The sequence below is a fragment of the Choloepus didactylus genome, chromosome 6, assembly GCF_015220235.1.
Source record: "Choloepus didactylus isolate mChoDid1 chromosome 6, mChoDid1.pri, whole genome shotgun sequence".
Taxonomy (NCBI): Eukaryota; Metazoa; Chordata; class Mammalia; order Pilosa; family Megalonychidae; genus Choloepus; species Choloepus didactylus.
In genome coordinates, this window is record NC_051312.1 from 104,639,086 (window position 1) to 104,658,514 (window position 19,429).

General features: G+C 35.2%; 1 protein-coding gene and 1 pseudogene across 5 annotated transcripts in view; one reads left to right on the forward strand and one right to left on the reverse strand.

Annotated features, from left to right (window-relative positions):
- Positions 1–1,094: 1,094 nt before the first annotated feature.
- The window catches only part of NOX4 (NADPH oxidase 4), a 168,902-nt gene continuing 150,567 nt past the window's right edge, over positions 1,095–19,429 (reverse strand). For 3 of the 5 annotated variants that reach the window (XM_037841026.1, XM_037841028.1, XM_037841027.1), the window contains 5 exons: positions 18,681–18,800; positions 17,030–17,138; positions 8,507–8,575; positions 6,996–7,096; positions 1,095–3,617 (listed from right to left, as the gene is read on the reverse strand). In XM_037841026.1, the coding sequence (XP_037696954.1) occupies positions 3,497–3,617; positions 6,996–7,096; positions 8,507–8,575; positions 17,030–17,138; positions 18,681–18,800 (520 nt within the window). In that variant the 3' untranslated portion in view covers positions 1,095–3,496. Of the gene's footprint in view, positions 3,618–6,994; positions 7,097–8,506; positions 8,576–17,029; positions 17,139–18,680; positions 18,801–19,429 lie in introns of those variants that run through there. The other 2 variants (XR_005217526.1, XM_037841029.1) reach the window with 2 other exon arrangements.
- LOC119535871 lies at positions 11,094–13,837 on the forward strand (annotated as a pseudogene).

Here is a 19,429-nt window from a genome sequence, read left to right on the forward strand (position 1 = left end):
ATTGAGTTGTCTTAGATATATGTATATATCATGCAGAGATAAAGAGTCATTCAGTAGTAGAGATTAGAAAAGTTGACCTCCAGTCTCAGCTCTGCTACAAACCCAATGAACAACCTGAAGCAAGTTACCATCTCCCTTTGGGCCTCAGTTTCCTCAACTGCAAAATAAGGGTCCTACTTACTTCAGCATTTTATGTTTCTATTATATAACTTGATATGAAATGCCCTACCTAGCACATGAAAAGAGAGTGGTTTATCATGAGTAGCACTTAAAAATGTGCCCCCTTGGTTGTTTAGGAAAATAACAACACTGTTTAGCTGAGGTAATCAACATATGGATTATTTCTTAAAACCTTCTCAAAAGTTTTTCTCTTTGTTGTAATAAACATTCTCCAACATCAGTATTATCTATTGATGACAATAGCCTATTTGCCGCTAGTAAATCTCTTTAAGAATACCTTATAATTTAAATCCATTATCTGCTATGAATGCTCTAAGTAAACACTGATTTGTGGATTTATAAATAACATAGCTACACAGATTAAATCAATTCAGCCTATGCTTGTCTACATTGCTTTCATTTCTTTGTTTTAAGTGCCTGTGCTATCACAGTCATCCAACTGGTAGTTTCAAGTCAATAAATGAAGAAAAATCATTTCATTTCTAACTTGAATTTTTTAAAAAAGCTAACTAAGCCCCAAACATACAGATACATGTGTATGTGTATATACACGTTTATATATGTTTATAAATATTTGCATCTGAGTTGCTGATTATTGTTTATAAGTAAAATCAAACTTTTCCCTCATATAAATCAGGAGAATTTAAAAGAATTTAAAAAAACTGATGGGTGGTCCTATTGGATTATTTGTTTGGGGGCATAGAAAGCAGGCAATTTCCTTTATCTACAAAATTAATATCTTAGTATAACCCTATAAAATGGATAGGTTCTTCCAAAAAACTAGAAAAAAGAAATGCGCAGGTAGAAAGATATATAGTGATCATCTTGTTGAGAAGTTCTTAAACCGGGGCACTTGCTCATAGACAGTGTTAGTGGGTCCCCCCAAATTGTATATACAATTTTGTGTGTATTTCAAAATATACATTTTCAATCAGGGTCTGAAAAAGATGCATTACCCAAAAAAGATTTAGGAATTAATGCTCTAGTCCAATGAGAAATCTTACTCCCAGAGTGAGAAGTAAATCTGTCATAGTTGCACCATTAGCCAGCAACAGAGAAGGCCCTGGAACCCAAATCCCTAAGGTTGCTCATGCTAGTGTGCACTCAAATGCTAATTCGAACAACTAGATTGTTTCTTAAATTTGCTTTATCTTGTGAACAAACACTTTCTTTCCAAGTTAAAGTGAGTTCACAGGGATTTCTAGGATACCATTTCATTTTTAACATTATTGCTACTAAAATTAATGATTTAAGAGTGGTATGACAAGAATTAGCCCCAGAGAAAGAATCCCTGCAAAACAAGCAAAGCTCTCTTAAACGTGCATGATGAATCCATAATGTCATTCCAACCTACAGAAGGAAAAAAAAATCTATGTTTAACTCCTTAATGGCAGGTTGAATGTCTACTAGAATTTAAAATAGGCAAGGAGGCTCATCTACCATAGCAGATCTGCACTGAAATATCAGCTGCCTTTTGAAAAATTGTCCACCTGTTTTATTGAAATTAGGTGCATTAATATAATCACATAAATAAATTATGACCAGTAAAGAGCTTTGCCATAGTATTGGACAAGTCTGGACTAACTCACTGATGATTTTTTTTTTTTTTTATTTTATTTTTTACTGTTTCTTTCAGATACTTGGTTTTATGAAAATTATTTTTAATTTAGAAAGTGCTTCCAAGTTATATTGGTTATTAAATGTACTCTCAGACCTATTTCTGCAGAAACATTTCTGCACATTTCTCATCACCTTTCCCAACTCACCTTCCTTCCACAGATGAGAGAAAAAAGAATTCCAAGGAGAGGAACAAATATCTACAAGAAAATATGCTGATGGGCACTCAACTCTAGATGGTTTAGCATATTTGATTATTACTGGTGAATCACAGCAAAAAAATGATAACAGCAGCTATCATATTATGATAGTTACATCATGCAAAATTTTAACAAAGGCAAGACAAATCATACTATTGATTTCAGCAATGTGCTATATTTTTGTAGCAACTGAGAAACATCTACAAAACAAAATCACAAAACTGTGCAAATGCCTTAATTCTTAAGGTGGTGAAACAGATTTGTCCTCTGAGTCAGGAATATAAAGGCCAAGGAAAATAAACGGATAGCATCACGCAGTGTAGTCTCATACAGACTTGAAGCCCAATAATTCCCTGTTGAGACTCAGGATAATAGACAGTGTAACAACAATGTTTTTGATACAAAACTTAAATTTGAGTAAGCAATGAAATCTTCCTGTTGTGTAAGAAAGTAAAATACAGATTTCCTTTTCAGGAATCTGACTGCACTTGCAATGTCTCCAGCATAAAACAATGTGTGACACAGTAGTGTGATCTTGAATCTCAGTGCCCAATGACAGACAAGATGCCCCTTTTGTCTCAAAGTGCAAATTAAACAAAGTATCTTAAGGGGCTAAAAACTAAGAGGAAGTGTGCCTATGAAAAATGTGAAAAAAATAACAGAGGCCAAAATGCTGAAAATGGAAAAAAGATACTAGTCTATAAGTCCCTTTATGATCTATAGGAATGGTATTTTTCTCATTACCATACAATAATAATAGATTAAATAAGTTATCGATGAAAAGGACCTAGTAAATCATTGTGTCTAATACATGCCAAGGGAGGGCACATTTTTCCTAGATAGAGGAAAAAGGAAGAAAGAAAAATATAAAAATAGATACTTTTATCGACATCGGCACAAGGGTCAGGCAGCATATGCTTTACAGACATCAAGAAGAGGCATTAACATTAGTAATGAGGAAGATTAGATATTGACACAAAGTACCCGTATCAATACAGAGCTCTATGTTGTATTTTCAATCACCTAATATATTTGCCTAGAGCTTTTCCAAATTAAAGCAACTCTATTTATAGGCAAAATAGAAAATGTAGCCTGTGTTTCAATGAATTTTTAATTTTGTTCAATCTTGCATTTGTTCAACCAAAAACAATTTAAAGAGGACTGAGGCTGCGAGCCTCACAGTGAGCAAGTTCAGCTCCTCACTGGAGAGCTCTTGAATCTGCCATAAAAATTAACAGTGTGCAACTAATAGTTTTCTTTTAATTTGAGCATTGTAAAGTGAATCATCACACAAATATTCTTAAGGGGTCTCTTTGGTTTCCAGATTAAACATGTAACGTGACCCGTCCTCTTGCTACATTCTTTGCATTTCCATTTTAAATAATCATAAATAACAAAACCTTGCTACTCTTTGGCATGGCAGAGCTGTTTGATTCAGCCGAATTTCTTAAAAATTGCACTCATTCCTTCTTTAGAGTCCTGTCTCATCTCAAAGGTTTTCAGCTGAAAGATTCTTTATTGTATTCAAATCTCGTTCCATAGGAGTTGTTGCGGTTACTCAGTTTATGAAGAGTCTTGGAAAGTGAATTGGGCCCACAGCAGAAAACACCAACTGTTTTCCTGGAAGGGGGAAAGAAATGAAAAATCAGGCTGAGAATTGGGATAATACGACAAAATATGCTTTATGACCATGACTTAAATTTGAGCAAAGTCAATTCCTTGCTGCTTTTCATATTGAAAACACTTCTCCTAATTATTCCCATGCATGAGTGACCATCAGGAAAATATTGTATTTACCTCATGTTTTTCATACTATAACTCACGATAATTCAAAGAATGTTACTATGCACATATATTAGCTTATTATCAGACACAGAGAGAGTGGTCTTAGGCTTTTCATTACAGACCATTGGTAAGGCCAGAAACGAAATCAAGAACAGATGACTTCCTACTTACATTGGTCCATGTCCATTCTCCTGTAACTAAGTATTTCATATACATTTTCTAAAGATTCCACATGGATTAATAAGGGCAATGATGAATAAGGGAAGAAAGGGAAAAGACATTACCAATTTGAAAGGATAATGTTGAGTGACTAATTTATATCCATATTGAAAGCACAAAGCATATTAATTTGGATGTATTTTCTTTTTAATTTATGCACTGTAATAATTGCAATAAATGCCAAGCAGGTTTTATTATTCACCAACATAAAATTTTAATAGTTAAGTTATACGTATCCCTAACAAATCCCAGGAAGTAAATAATGTTTCAAATGGATTCCCCTCCAAAAGTATGTTGATTTGTATTACATTCCTCCAAGGATATCAAAATGATTAGCAATTCATATCTCATCTTGGAAAAATCTAGGATATTCTCATTATCCGAGAATAATTGATGCTGAAAGAAAAAAAAAAAAAAACCAGTGAATCCATTTACACTGATACAAAAAATTTATAGTAAATACTGAAAAAATGCTTTTATTAAAACTTTTTCACCTTGAAAAAGGAAAAAAACAGACTATGAAAATAGGACTTCTACTTGAGGCCATGATGGAGGAATGGGGAAGAGATTTACCTTCTTGCATTAGACAACTAGAAAATGCAAACAGATATATGAAACAATTATTTTCAGCTACTGGACAGCAGGTAGCCCAAAACTGTGATTCTTGAGAAAAGGGGGGAAAAAAAAAAAGGAGAGTCCAGTAATTGTCTCAGCTTACTGCCTGGAGGCAGTTTCCAGGATGCAGTACAGAGAGAGGAAATCCAAGCAGAGACTGGCAGGTTTAATTTACATGCCTGCCTCCCTGACTTTCATCTAGTTTTTATGTTCTACAATTTATGTGCATGTGGTTAACCAAAAGACTACATCGAAAATGTTCCCTTCCATTTATATAGTGCCCTTTGTCTAAATAGATAATGAATCCTGAAGAGGCTGACACATTCTTTTCCTAAGCATGTTACATAAAAATCCTTTTAAAAACAATGCATTTTAGCTAACTGTCCCAGAGCAAATATACAAAGTGAAAGTGTTGTATAAAATGTCAACAGTAGATGGCGCACATTTGCTCTTCTTAAACCAGCTTTGAAGCTTTAAAAAAAAAAAAAAACAAGAAGCAAACATACAAAATCCCTCTAAGACATGAACAGTAAATAAATGAAAATCCTTAAGAACTAACCAAAGGAATCAAGACTTTCAATCTAATTTGCTGTAAATGATTCTCTGCTGTTTTGAGGTTTGATTTCAGAATTGAGCAAAACAAACTAGCAAGTTTTTCAGCACTATACTATGAAAACCAATAAAAGAATTCTTGTGAGAAGTCAGTGAAATGCCTTTAAGGAGCAATGAGTCTGAGGTGCATAGAAAGAGGCAGGTGAGTATGAAGGAATGTTACATCTAAGGTAGGTGATCTTGCAGAAAGTGGGAAAGGAATACGGCTAAAACTGGGTTGATATGTATATATATCAACTATATATATATAGTTCACCTTTAATTAGGCCAGTGAATATCACTAAAGATCTCCATTTAATAATGCTTCCTTTTCCAGCCAAAAACTACTTCATCAAGGAAAGTGAAATACTACAGACATAGTTTCAAACATGGCTGCAATCTAAATCACATGATTAGCTGTTTTCCTTTTTCAATTTTGCTTCTAGGACTCCACTCCATACCTACTAAAGCAAAATCGCTGGAGGTATATCCCAGAGGCATGTTGAAACAATGACTCTTTCAATAAATAATATTTATCCATAAATTCATGAATTGGAGCTTTTTCTTTTACACTCCACCTAATAAACTACTTCATTGATTTATAATCAAATTTCCTTTTTTCTATATTTATCAAAATATATTGCTAAATTATAAGTTGTTCAACTATGTATTAATAATTATAATGATAAAATCTAGAAGAGCAAATTTGAATGCTGAAGCCTTATGTCCACATGAAATTTTAAAAATTAAATCTTTAACTTATGTGCATTCCTGTTGCAGAAGTATGATTAGCTGAGCAGCAAAAGACTTTCAGTCATAAACAAATATGTTGAATTTTGATAAAATTCTGTGAGTAAAATGGAACGGGAATGCAAGTCCAAGAGAAAAAAGACCGACAAAATTTCCAATGGCTAGAGAAGAACTTGTTTGTTAATCTGTTTAATATATGTCATTGATATCAAGTAGCTATGATATTCAGATTTCTTTGGATATGTTTAAAGAGTTGCATTAATTTTAAAATGCTACTTTCTGAAACATGCTAGATATTACATCCTTTGCAACTATTTAAACTTATGATGAAACTATTTAGCTGTCAACTTCAAAATGTATGAGCATGTGGTTTACAAAATTGTTTTAGGATTCTTATATAACATTGCTCTGCACTATAAGTTTGCAGTAGACAAACAGGCTGGCTTTCCTGTGCCCTAAAATAAATGCTTTTCCTTCAATAGTAATTTCCTCAGATCATGGACACATAAGTTCTAATGTTAAGATTCTTGATAAAATTATAGTTCCCAAGAAGGAAATCAGGTTAGGAAATATTCTTGATTTAGAGACTGCATATTAAATTAAGAGGGCTTCTTAAAAATGTACTCATCTTCATGAAAAAGTACAAAAATTTGATTCATTGTTTGAACTATTTGTGGACTTTCCTTTTTCACCAACATGATTTTAAAAGACTTTTCCAATGATCACCTGATACATGCTGTGGGAATGAATATCCATTTGAATATGGGTATATGGAAATTTGAAAGTAGGTAGGAGAGTATGGTTCATCAACATATTATAGACTATTTCAAAGCCAAATTTTAATTATTTGGGATGACAGACATTTTGAGTGATCTCTGCCTCTGCTTCCTCCTTTGACAGTGATAATTGAATTAAGTGACTTTAACTTGCAAACCCATTGCTAATTCATCTTTAGAAACTTCATGTGATAACTTGGGATTTTTTTTTTTTTTTTTAATAATTAGCAACATGTCAAATTCTTTGAGGAACAGTACTTACCCTCTGTTACATTTGGCTATTTCATCAAACAGAAGTTTCCACCGAGGACGTCCAATAAAAAGCCTTGAATTCAGTGCTTGATATTTTTCTCCAATTATTTTCTGCCAAAAAGAAAGCATTATATTTTATATAACTAACATATTTGGACAGATAACTAATTGCTCTAACAACATTTCTGCTGATGCTGTGACTTCCCACCAAATTGCTGTAATATAAATGAATATAAGTATCAAATGGAAAACTATTAAGCACAATCATTTCAAAACATCATTTCCTTCCTCTTTTCCTTTAAAATGCATTCTCTTCTTGAATGTCATTCTTACAGATTTTCCTAGGCTTCAGTTAGTTGCTTTATTTTTAAACAATAATTTTAAACAACTGCAATATAACACAAAAAATGTATTCTATTTGCCCACTCTCAGAAAAGTTTCACTACATATACTTTATTGAAATATTTGTACCATATACAGTTGTCATCTTTGACTCTATATAAGTGAAATACTATAAACTGTCATCATAAATTTGGGGAGATGATCCTAGACAAGACAGCCCAAGACAGTAGAGCTCCAAATCTTGGATCTATCAACAATGGCTGTTAATGGGCTGGCTTTTGCAACTAACAGAACATTACATCTGAATAGATGATGGAGGGTCAGAGTGAAGTGAGCAGAGAGGAGAAAGTGAGACCCAGCAGACTTAAACAGAGAACCAAATGTAATTTATATTCTATACCTTAATTATAACAATACCAAGTGGAATATTGACTTACTTCATGAGTAGTAAAATGAAATATTTTTTTACATACCTAGTAGGGTGGAAATCTAACTAGAAAAACAAGGTTAGATTAGTTTTGAGGCTCTGACAAGCATTTCTATTTTGCCTTTAAAGGGTTATATCAATGTATTATAGAAAATACCAACCTAAAATTTGTGAAAGCATTCATGCCAAGATTTTAATACTTATCCAGCTCTCTAATGTCTCTAAACATTAGTTTTTTCATCTCTAAAATGGGGATAATAATATCATCTACCTCCTTAACCCTGTGGGATTACATGAAATAATATATGTAAAATGCCTAGTAGTGTCTAGCACGGTAAATGAATGATACATAATGGCTATTATTTTTTTTACTTTTCCTTGGAGGGAAATAAATTTAGTTGTATATGACCTCATCTTCTATCCCCACATAAATGCTCCTATCAACTAACACATCACAAGATTTCATTTATGGCCTCATCTCTAGGGATAAGGGATTTGGGGCTATAGTGAAGAGGGGAGAAATGAACTCAGGAGGTTTGCTCCAGCCCCCTCTGAGGAGATCAAATGAAAGGCATAGTATGGTTGAGTTCAAGGACAAGCTGTGAGTTTTCTGGACACGTACCAAAGGAGGCCTTCTTCTAGGAAACTTCTATTTAAAACAGCTGCAGAAATTTTCTTCCAGCACACCTCCTACAGTACATTTTCTATTAGCTAGAGGCTTGTTTAATTTACATTAACATCCAACCACATACCTGTATCCCATCTGTTTGACTGAGGTACAGCTGGATGTTGACATAGTCAGGTCTGTTCTCTTGCCAAAGCTGAGAGGACATAAAAAGAAGTAGCCATTTCAATTCTTCCTGTATGCTCAGGCAGTCTACTACTCTAAAATGGTTCATTCAGAATTTAACTCATATCTTGGTTATCACAATGAACATAAAGAAGAAAATGGGTATTGATAGATAAATAGATAGATAGATATAGCCATAGATGTAGATTATTTATATGTGTGTGTGTGTGTGTAGGATTCTAACATTAATAACATGACCCACTGGTACAAATTAAGCATCATGATGGTAGTGGAACAGAATAATTCTCTGTTATCTTTATAGACACAATATATAGATGGCTAAATACTATACTGATATTCCCCTAAGTCTTTCTCAAATATTATTGTCCTTATTCTATCCTCTCAGCATACCCAAATTTTACCTAGGAGTTCACCCATAAAGGGAAAAACATGATTTTCTTAGAAAAAGAAAAATCAGCAGTGATATATGTCTATTTGGAAATAAGCATATTTCCTTGCCTATTATTTTTTCTGGCTCTCCTGAGTCTCAGAAAGTACAGAGTGTGTTAAAATACAGAATGCAACAGACATAAAATCAAACAAAAGATTCTTGTTCCCCTCCCTTCCTTCCCCTTATTCAGCACTGGTTTCCCTTGTTTAAAAATGTACAAGGCAGGAAATATACCTGTCAAATAAGATAGCCTGGAAAACATATTGAACATTTCAACATTCTGCAAAATAAACTAAGAAAAATCTCATCTGAAAGAAAATAAATTGAAAAGGGGTAAAGGGTTTTCACTGTCCCTATGTTTCCTTTTTCTGGAAGACAGGAATGAATCTAGTAACCATTGGCTTTGCTTTGATTGAATCCTGACCTCTAAAATCTATATTTTCAAAAATATTATGCTTCTTAGAGCCTCCCTTTCCCACCCTGAAGTACCTCAATTGTTTCTTGATACAATCATCAGGTCACCTGATAGTTAACCAGAAGACATGTTTAGGGTTATTGTTATCTAGCCCTGACAATTTGACTGAGTCACTCAACTTACAGGTCTCAGTTCCTTCATCAGGAAAATGATAAGGTTGAGTGACATCATCTGAAAGTTCTCTTTCAGATGTAAAATTATACATCCTCTGATAGGTGGTAACATTGAATTATAAAACTCCAGAAAACATACTTTATTGAAAAGTAACAAGTGATGTTTCCCAGCACCCATAATGTTCTTAAAAACATTAGTTATGTCACATCAAGCAGTGGTTCCAAGTTACATTTAAACACTAAATTTATTTTAAGGCCCTTTCTGATTTAAAGCAGAGTTTATGAATTTTAATTGTTGAGGAACTGAGGAATTTCCAGGTGAAAATAATGGCTAGCACCTCGCAAACCACATGGCTTATGTTGATTCTTGCCTTAAATGCCTACAAAGACGCTGCTCTGCAAATAATCAAATAAATCCTTTACCAGTAACTGGTGTTTGGTACCTACACCCCATTCCTGCCCCCCAACTATGCAAACATAAATAATGTTTTTAATGATTTCAATGTTTCCACTTGAACTCATCCCCCACTGAATATAAACAATGGTATCTATTATAAGAACAATTTCCTCTAAGTCAAGGGAGCAGTGAAAAAACAAACATATAGATCAAAATAATCATGCAAACAGATTAGAACTGTAGTACCACGCCAAAAAAAAATTTTTTTTTTCATTTTTATTTCTCCTTCTAATCATTAATCATTCTTTCTTATTTTTCTCACAAATAAAAACAACAGTATGAGAGTCCCGGAATGAATTCACAGATCATTAATAAGAATGACAATAATTTTTAAAATACCATCAATATAAAAAACATTACGCACTTTGGATGTATTAAAGCAAAATTTTCTATCAGGCTTTATTATCCTCACAAATTGAAAGAATAAGTGAGGTTTATGGAGGTTAAATGCTTATCTAAGATTTCACAGCTAGTATAAGGTAGAACCACTGCTTCATAATAAGTGAAACACTACAAATGGCATGATGCAGCCCTCACCCCTCATTTTGATTCTCCTAAAATGACCTACAGAAGTGAGGTGACTTGAAGCAAGTCATGCAAGTTAGTTACTGGCTGAGTTACTGTCGGATCACCTGACACTTGGCCCTGCACTCTGTCTTAAACCACCACATTGACAAACCAGCCAAGCAAGATCTACCTGAGCACTAGTTTTGTAACCATTTCAGATAGCTGGGCAGCAAGACAGAGTGGCTAAGGCAGCTAGTTAGCTGGCAGACATCGTAGAACGATGTGGAAAAAATACACAGTTGGAACAAGATTGAAATGCCGGGGGTGCCCGGCCGGCAGGGGCGCGAGTCCAGGTGGCTCCGGGGGGGCGGTGAGATAGGAGTCGTCGGTAGGGGACTCTGGAGTCGTCGGTGGGGGACTCCGGGTTGGAAGCGCAGCTGTCTGAGGCCGCCGAGAAGCTCCGCTGCCCCGAGGCAATGCTCACCCGTGCCTTAAGGGGTTTGGCGGAAGGTGGGCTTGCACCCCTGAATCTTCCTGCTGGTGCCCATGGTGCTCACAGGGCACTCAGCACCGCCTGGAGTCAACTGCCCAAGAAGGAAGAGACGACCTCGAGGAGAACTACACACAGGAAGAGACGACCTCGAGGAGAACTACACACAGGAAGAGAGCCCAGCCAAGGCTGAGCCCGGATTCGTGCAGGGACACTGCCACCGACTGTAAACAAGCAGTGAGGACTTAGGGGATGATTGTGATTGCTGGGTCATTATATAAACGTTCCTTTTTACTTTCTGGTACATTAGAGTAGATTTGGAATCTGGTATATTTCAGAGAAATAACCTGAAATGTCTGAACTGTAATCAACTGCCTTGATCTCTGATGACTGTATAGCCTTTTTCCTGTAAAAACCTTGTGACTGATCCTCACCTGTATCCCCTTATCCTGTTTTTCAACTTTAGAGTCTTACAATTATTACTGACAACCCCTAATGTTTATTAATGAAAGGCCTTTAGTCAACCCAGAACTAACCCACCCCAATTCCAAAACAATCCTGCTGGAAGAAACTGGATCTAACCAAAGTTGGCCTGCCTGACATGGGCAGTAGTTTAACTTTAACCTATAAGTGACTTATACCTCATTAAAATACTAAATGCCATTTTCTTATTTACATTCTGTGACTAAGCATGTATTCAGTCTGCACCTGCTCAATAATTAGATCACCTCTAACCTCCTCATCTCAAGCCATTGTGCTTATTATCCTAAAACCTGCCCATCTTTTAATACTATAAAAATTATCAGAGTTACTAGAATTTGGGGAGTCAGATTTTTAGGCTGATAGGCTGTCTGATCTCCTGCTTCGTGCCTAGCAATAAACTCATTCTCTCTTTGAAGCGCCAGTGTCTCGGGAATTGGTCATTTGTGTGCATCAGAAAGAAAACCCACCACTTTTGATTGGTATCATGACTCCTTTTGCTTCTCTGCCTGCAGGAAGAGCCCTGAGGTCATTTTGCTTCGATTCTGGAGGTCTCCAACACTGACTCAGTGCTGGAATGGGACATCTTTCTGAAGTCAGTCAATTATTGGATCATGCGCTGTTTGTAGTGCTGGAAGACAGCACCCAGGTGCACTATAAAGAGGTTTGCACCAAGGACCTGAGCCAGTGTGAGCCCCCCAACCCGTTGCTGACCACCTGACAGCCTGGACAAAAACCTCGACCTGAGAAGCATCACCTTCCCTGTCTACAACCTCACCTGCCAGCCCATCTACCTGACCCGCCTGGTCTGAGGGACTGTTCTCGGTGAGAGGAAGGGAAACAGCCAGCTACTCCTGGAGGCCAAAGCCCTGCAGTTTCAGTACTTTTGAAGAGGAGGATGGCCAGAATAGCAAGGCGTGGCTGATCCATTTCCTGAACCAATTTAGTGACTTGGAAAAGATGCCACTGATCTTTAAGAAAAACTGGGTGGTCCACAGTACATCACTTTTCAGACAACTGGAATTTGAGGCAACTTCTATGACAGTGATTCCTTTGTTTCACTTGGCATACCTTCTAACTGTATTATTTGCAATCATATCTTTCTACAGGGATGATCGTGTTTGAAATAAAATGTGTATTGCAGCCTTTGGAGTGATTTCTGGGGCTTTGGCAGTGGCCAGCGGCTTTGGCCTGATGTTATACTTTGGAACGCCACAGGGTTCACTGTTGCAAATTCACCATTTCTTATTCAGGGTGTTGGGGTTGATGACATGTTTATCATGATTTCTTCCTGGAAATCTTTAATTTTATAATAAACTGCCAAATTGTTTTTGAAAGTGTGTGTGTCACTTTACACTCCCATGAGCAGGGCCGGATGCACAATTTGTAGGACCCAATACAAAATGAAAACATGGCTTCCTTGTTTAAAAAGGAAATGAGAACTAGTAGAGCTAAAATTACTAAAATATAAAGCTATTTTCTTTAAAAATATATTTACTTATAAAATGCAATAGGGTAAAAGTCATACATCGGAAGAACTCATGGAGACCGTGAGACTCATGGAGACCACGAGACAGCAGCTGTCCATGGTCTATTTAAAGGTGGCAATGTCCACCCCACCACCATCACCAACATCCTAGCCTTCTGTACAGGGATTATGACCTCTTTCAGGTACATACAATAAATACTTTTGCATATATACGGGAACAACCCTGCTTTTTTGTTATTTTTATAATATCACCTTCTGTTTTGGAGCATTTTTGGACCTGGATGGCAAAAGAGAAATAGTCTGTCCATGCCGGCTGAAAAAGCAAGAGACTCCTGATGGAAATGTACCTCATTAAAAAGGTCACACTGTCTCCAATTCAGTTCTCTCCCTGATGAACGTGGAACTGGTACCCATCCAAAGAATTTGTTCTTTAGACACTGTTTTGGCCCTTTTCTCACAAGCCCTGAGACTGAGTTTCTTGTGGTGATGATATATTTTGTATATCATAACCAGTATATATGGGTGATTCCAAGTGCAGGAAGGTTTAGACATTCAAAACCTAGCAAGTGACAATTTCTATATCACACCCTATATTAATCTAGATGAAGAGTGTTTTTTAAATTATGGTCCCGAGTCATGATGGTTGTTACTGAAAATGTTGAACACTGGGATAAAGATGTTAGGCAAACACTGGAACACTGTATGAGAGATTTTGAACACAGTGACTGTGTAGACAAAAATCTTACAAAGTTTTGGTTACGTAAACATGTGCAATGTATGTTGGGAGGTATGGGTAGAGGTTCATTTTCTTCCTATTATAGTTATCCATAATGTCAGTGAGATTCATCCTGTGTTGTTGGGTGTATCAGCAGTTCATTCCTTTCTATTTCTGAATAGTACTCCATGTGTGAATATATACTACAATATATTTTATCCATTCTCCTCTTGATGGACATTTAGTCCAGTTTGGGACTATTATGGATATATCTTTTCATTTTCCTTGGGTAAATACCTAGGATTAGAACTGCTGGATTATAGGATAGGTAAATCTTTAATTTTATAATAAACTGCCATATTGTTTTTGAAAGTGTGTGTGTCACTTTACACTCCCATGAGCAGGGCCAGATGCACAATTTGTAGGACCCAATATAAAATGAAAATGTGGCCCCCTTGTTTAAAAAGGAAATGAGAACTAGTAGAGCTAAAATTACTAAAATATAAAGCTATTTTCTTTAAAAATATATTTACTTATAAAATGCAATGGGGTAAAAGTCATACATGGGTAACAACATAAACTTACATATTGCAAAAAATGTTTTGGTGCCCTAATTTTATAAAATGCAATGAACAATAATATTTTAAAAGTTATATTTATCTACCGTCACAGAGATCATATGCAGAATCACTACACTTTATTGTTATTTGCCTCTCTCTCTCTCTCTCTCTCTCTCTCTCACACACACACACACACACACACACATTCTTTCAGTGAACTTGGTGACACAGCTGCAAACACAGAAAACAATAGCTTTTTATTTTTAAGTTATAAGGGGCACAACTGAACAAGTGTTGATCATGCCTTGGACTATCTGTGAAAGACCAAAAAGGGTGCATAAATTTGTGTGTAGATGATCATCAGCACGTTATTTAAACGCATTGTAAGCTTGCATGTCACGTTTACCATGGGTTCCTAAGAGGAAAAAAGATCCATCCAAGAACTTGAAAGGAACAGAAAACATAAACCTTAAGATTTTAATTGCTTTGAAGTTTCATACACTTACATTCTTTTTTTATTGTTGTTTTCCTTCCTGCTATTTGCTTTAGAAAGCATCATTTACATAAACATATCCCCCCACATTTTGGACCCCGTTATAGCCTTTCTTAAACATGTATAGGCCCTGTAAATCAATTCTAGGGAAAAAAAAAAAAAAAAAAAAAAACCACAAAGAAAATTACAAAGATAGGCAAAGTTACAATTAGTAACTCCAAGAAGAAATATAAATGGCCATTAATTATATGAAGAGAAGTTCAATTTCACTAGTATTCAGAGGAAAGACAATAGAGCTCACTGTTTAAGAAATTGGCAGAAATTAAAAAGATAGGTAACATAATAGATTGGAATAAAATTTCCCCATATTATTAGGTGGAAACGTAAATTGTTCCAGCCTCTTTGTGGGGTGGGGGGTGTTTGGTAGTATATATATACATATATATATATGTGTGTGTGTGTGTGTGTATAAAAGATTGTAAAAAGCTGACAACCTTCAACTCAGAAATTCCACTTATTAGCATCAATCTATGAAAATGCTTGCAAATTTGAGAGTGATGATTTGGCTCTTCTTTAAAGGTTTTCCTTACTTAGCCTCAAGGACAGCACTCCTCCTTGTTTCTCCTATTCCCTCACAGGCTACTCTCCACAAATCTCCTTTGTTGTCTATTACTCATCTTTCTGTCCTCTAGAAATTTCAATGCCCCAGGGCATGGTCTTTTAACACATTCTTAAGGCCATTGGTCTACTATAAATATATCAGTTTGCTCAAATTCTTTCAGTGGCTTCCTATCTCTTTTCACATGAAGTCTAAAGGCCTTATATACCACCCCCACCCCGTATCTGCCCCATAAAAAACCCTACATACATCTCTGATTGCCTCTCCTGCCATTCATTCTTCAGCTGCCTTACTCTGCTTCACCAGTACAGACCCCTTGTTTTTCCTCCAGTGCATCAAAGCCCATTCCTACAGAGTTTGATCCCTCTGTCTTGACATATTTGCTCCAATATATCTACTTGGTTTGCTCCTTTATTTCACTCAGGTCTCCCCTCAAAGCCATTTTGTTTAGCAGGCATTCCCAAATACCCTACATTAAAAAACATGCCTCTACTGATGATTCTTTGTTGCTTTATCACACTTTCTTTTCTTTTTAGTTCTAATCAAAATCAGACATACTATATATTTATTGGTTTGTCACCCATTTAGAATGTAAACTACATGAGATTGAGGATTTGGTTTTACTTTGTTACTTCATGTATCTCAAGCTCCTAGGACAGTTTTGATTCATTGTAGGCAGTTAGTAATTATTTGTTGAATGAGTGAATGACTGTCTTACTACATAAATGTGTGCACAGAAAGGTGTGTATAATGATACTCATTGCAACATTCTTTGTAATAACATATTAAGTATCCATCATTATGGAATGGTCAAATAAATTAGATACATCCATCCTATGAAATACTCTACAGCAGTAAAAAGAATGAGGTATCTCTATAGTTACTAAATACTAAAAATACTAGAAAAGGTTCAAGACAGTTTCAAGCCAAAAAAATCAATTTGCAGAACAATACTCATAGTATGATATGATTTATAGAATACTTATGAATTTCCTCTGTTTACATAGATTGGGTGAGTAAGGTAGTCAAGGAGGAGTTTGCTTTATCTGAATTGTTTGAAAAATTTGCAGCAAATATGCATATGTGTATTACTTCTATAATTTCATTAAATAAAGATAGATAAACAATAGACACATAAAAGATTAAAGGTAGGATAGGTACAGAATGTCTGTTGCCTTCTCTGTAAAAGATAAATCTTGTAGAATTTGCGATTTTTGAGATTTTATGCCAAGACATGTGGTGGTAGACCATTTGGAATATTAAAGGTGGAGGTAAGAGAAAAGAGCTATTAGAACAAAGAATGGAAAGTGTAGAAGCAGGTGCCCGCTGATAAGTTTCCTTCATCTGTCTTCCCTCACAACCCCCAGCCATATGCATACATTTTTATGTTAAAACATTCTATGTCATAGATGCATATGCATATTCACAAATACCCATATGTGAAAGATATGTATCAAATTACTAACAAAAAATATATCTCCTTTTTAGGTTCAAGAGATTTGCTTTTCTCCTTCTAAATTATATATGTTTTCCAGTTTATTCTATAAGAAGCATTTAATATTTTTGTAATATAAAAAAGGCTATGTTTTTTCCTAAAATAAAAAAGTTACAAAACTAAAAACAATCCTAATTTTACCTTGTTATGCAACACACAGAGTAAGTCTGCAAACCAACGGAAGGATTGGATGTCTCTGCACACCCAAATAAAATACAGTCTTCTAAGCTTGTATGGTTTCCAGTCATCCCTTTAAAATTAAAATAACATGGTAGGGATTAGGAAGGCAAAAAATTAAAGAATCCCTATGCCTTTGAAAATTTGCTTTTTATTAATAAGCAGCCAATAGAAAAACCAGTCATTTGCTTTCTAGCACCTGATACAGCACTTAAGTAATAATTTAAAACGCAACATGCTAACTCAAAGACAAGACAAACTCTGTGAACATAAATATTTTTACTTGTGAATATTACATACACATCACCCATTTCTGGTCAAAGATGGTAAACTAAACCCCTAGATCAGAATAATATCAGCCCCTGCACCTCAGAAAAACAAGTCTATTTTCAGTAAATTCTATGAGTGAGCAGTGCTCCAAAGGTCACCAAGTCTCACTCTGGCTTCCAAGCAAAATGACCCAAAACCATTCCAAAAATTTGGTTGTTTATCCCCTTTTTAATAATCACCGAAGAAAGAGATTTCACAACCACCTACTATGTAATGCATTCCAGCAACTCATACTTCCAAATCTGGATTCCTATTTATAATTATGAAGTAGACTTGAGGTTAAGAAAATATTCTCTCCTTTTCATAACACTAGGAGTCCAAGTAACTTGTAATGTGTTGTCAGGAACAAATGATTTCTGGCTTGGAATATGGTTATTTTTGCAAGAACATCCAAAAAGTCCCAAATTTGTATCAGGTATTTAAAATTGAAATAAAATATCATGCAAATACATTTTTTTCAACTTATTTGTTTCTTGGCACTCCATAAAAAAGGCTTTTAATGCAACTGGTGTCTATTTGAAAAGTGAATGGAAGAGATTTGATGGCAACTTCCTGCTGCTGTTATCATGCTTGTGTTTTCATGGCAATTAATATCAGTCAACAAATTTTGCTTATAATCCAGGAAATAAATTAATTTGAAAGATGATTTCCTGGTTAAGTAATCTCACCTGTGAAATGTCTTTTATTCAGTCTGCTGTAAATTTGCTTACTAATAGATTAAGGAATCATGTGCCCATTTGTCATCTCTTCAGACCATACATTTACAATAACCTCAGCCCTTCATTTCTCTATCCCATTAATGTCTTCTTTTAACCATATTTCTAATTATTCTCTGAAATTAACGTATTTATGAATTTTTCACTTTTTAATTTTTTACATGCCCCATTTGAATGCAAGCTTCTTAAGAGCAAGACATCTGCTTTTTTCATTGCTGTATTTCCAGTCCTTATAAGGCCAACTGGCACAAGGTAGGAGCTCAAAAGCATTTGTTCACTGAATGAATGTGCCACTTACAACTGATAAGAAGGTAGATAAATAGGGGACTGTGGTAAATAACTTTTAAGAGAAGGAAAGAACAGGAGAATAGATAACTGTGATACCAACAAATTTTACAAGAGATTATGCCTGGAGCCACAGACCACATGTTGAGAAATACCAGTAAATGGAGTTCCTTGAACAAGAAGTAGAAGAATTCCTTAAGGAATTATTTCATATTAAAAAGGGAGATTTCTGAAATATTGGAAGTTCTCTATTTGGACTAATAAATTGTATCAAAATGACATACAGCAAGGTGTTGAGTATTGATGCGAATGGGGTCACTCCAATGCCTCCAGCCACGCAGAGGCTAACCTCATAGTTCAGCGATTCCTCAAATGGACTTCCAAATGGACCATCGACGTATAATCTGTAGAGAAGGCAGACAAAGGTGGGTAAAACAAAAATAAGGTAACTTAATTTTCTGCATTATGTAACAAATGTGCTTAATCCAAGTCTTTCTTTCTAGCTTTGTGAGGCTCCTATCTTATTTTAATGTTTCTCAAACTGATAAGCCTAAATGAAGAAAGAATGTTGTTTATGAAATGCCAATATTAAAACAAGTTCATCTATTTTGAAGCATGCCATTTGGATGGAAAACATTCATTAAAAGTGTAGAGAAATAAAAAAAGGACCATGTGGGATAGCTAAGGACAAGTTAAAGCTCATATTATGTTACTATATTTGACTTAGTTAAAATATAAATTGCTTTACTGTGTCTAAATATAATAACTAATGTTCCTTTTAATAGCAAGGTCATTAACAGAAACATTTACTGAAACATTTACTGTGAATACAAAAAAATATGAGGAAAGAAAAGAATCTAATACTTTTCTTCCTCTTGCCCTAGTTAGGTTAATAAGTACAGAGACACTGGAGAATAATCTCAAAGAAATCTCTACTTGTCTTCTTGAGATTATATAATCAAATGTGTGTGTGTGTATAATTCAACTGCAGCAGAAGCTGCTAAAGTTCACACAATATTCATTCTTCCATTCT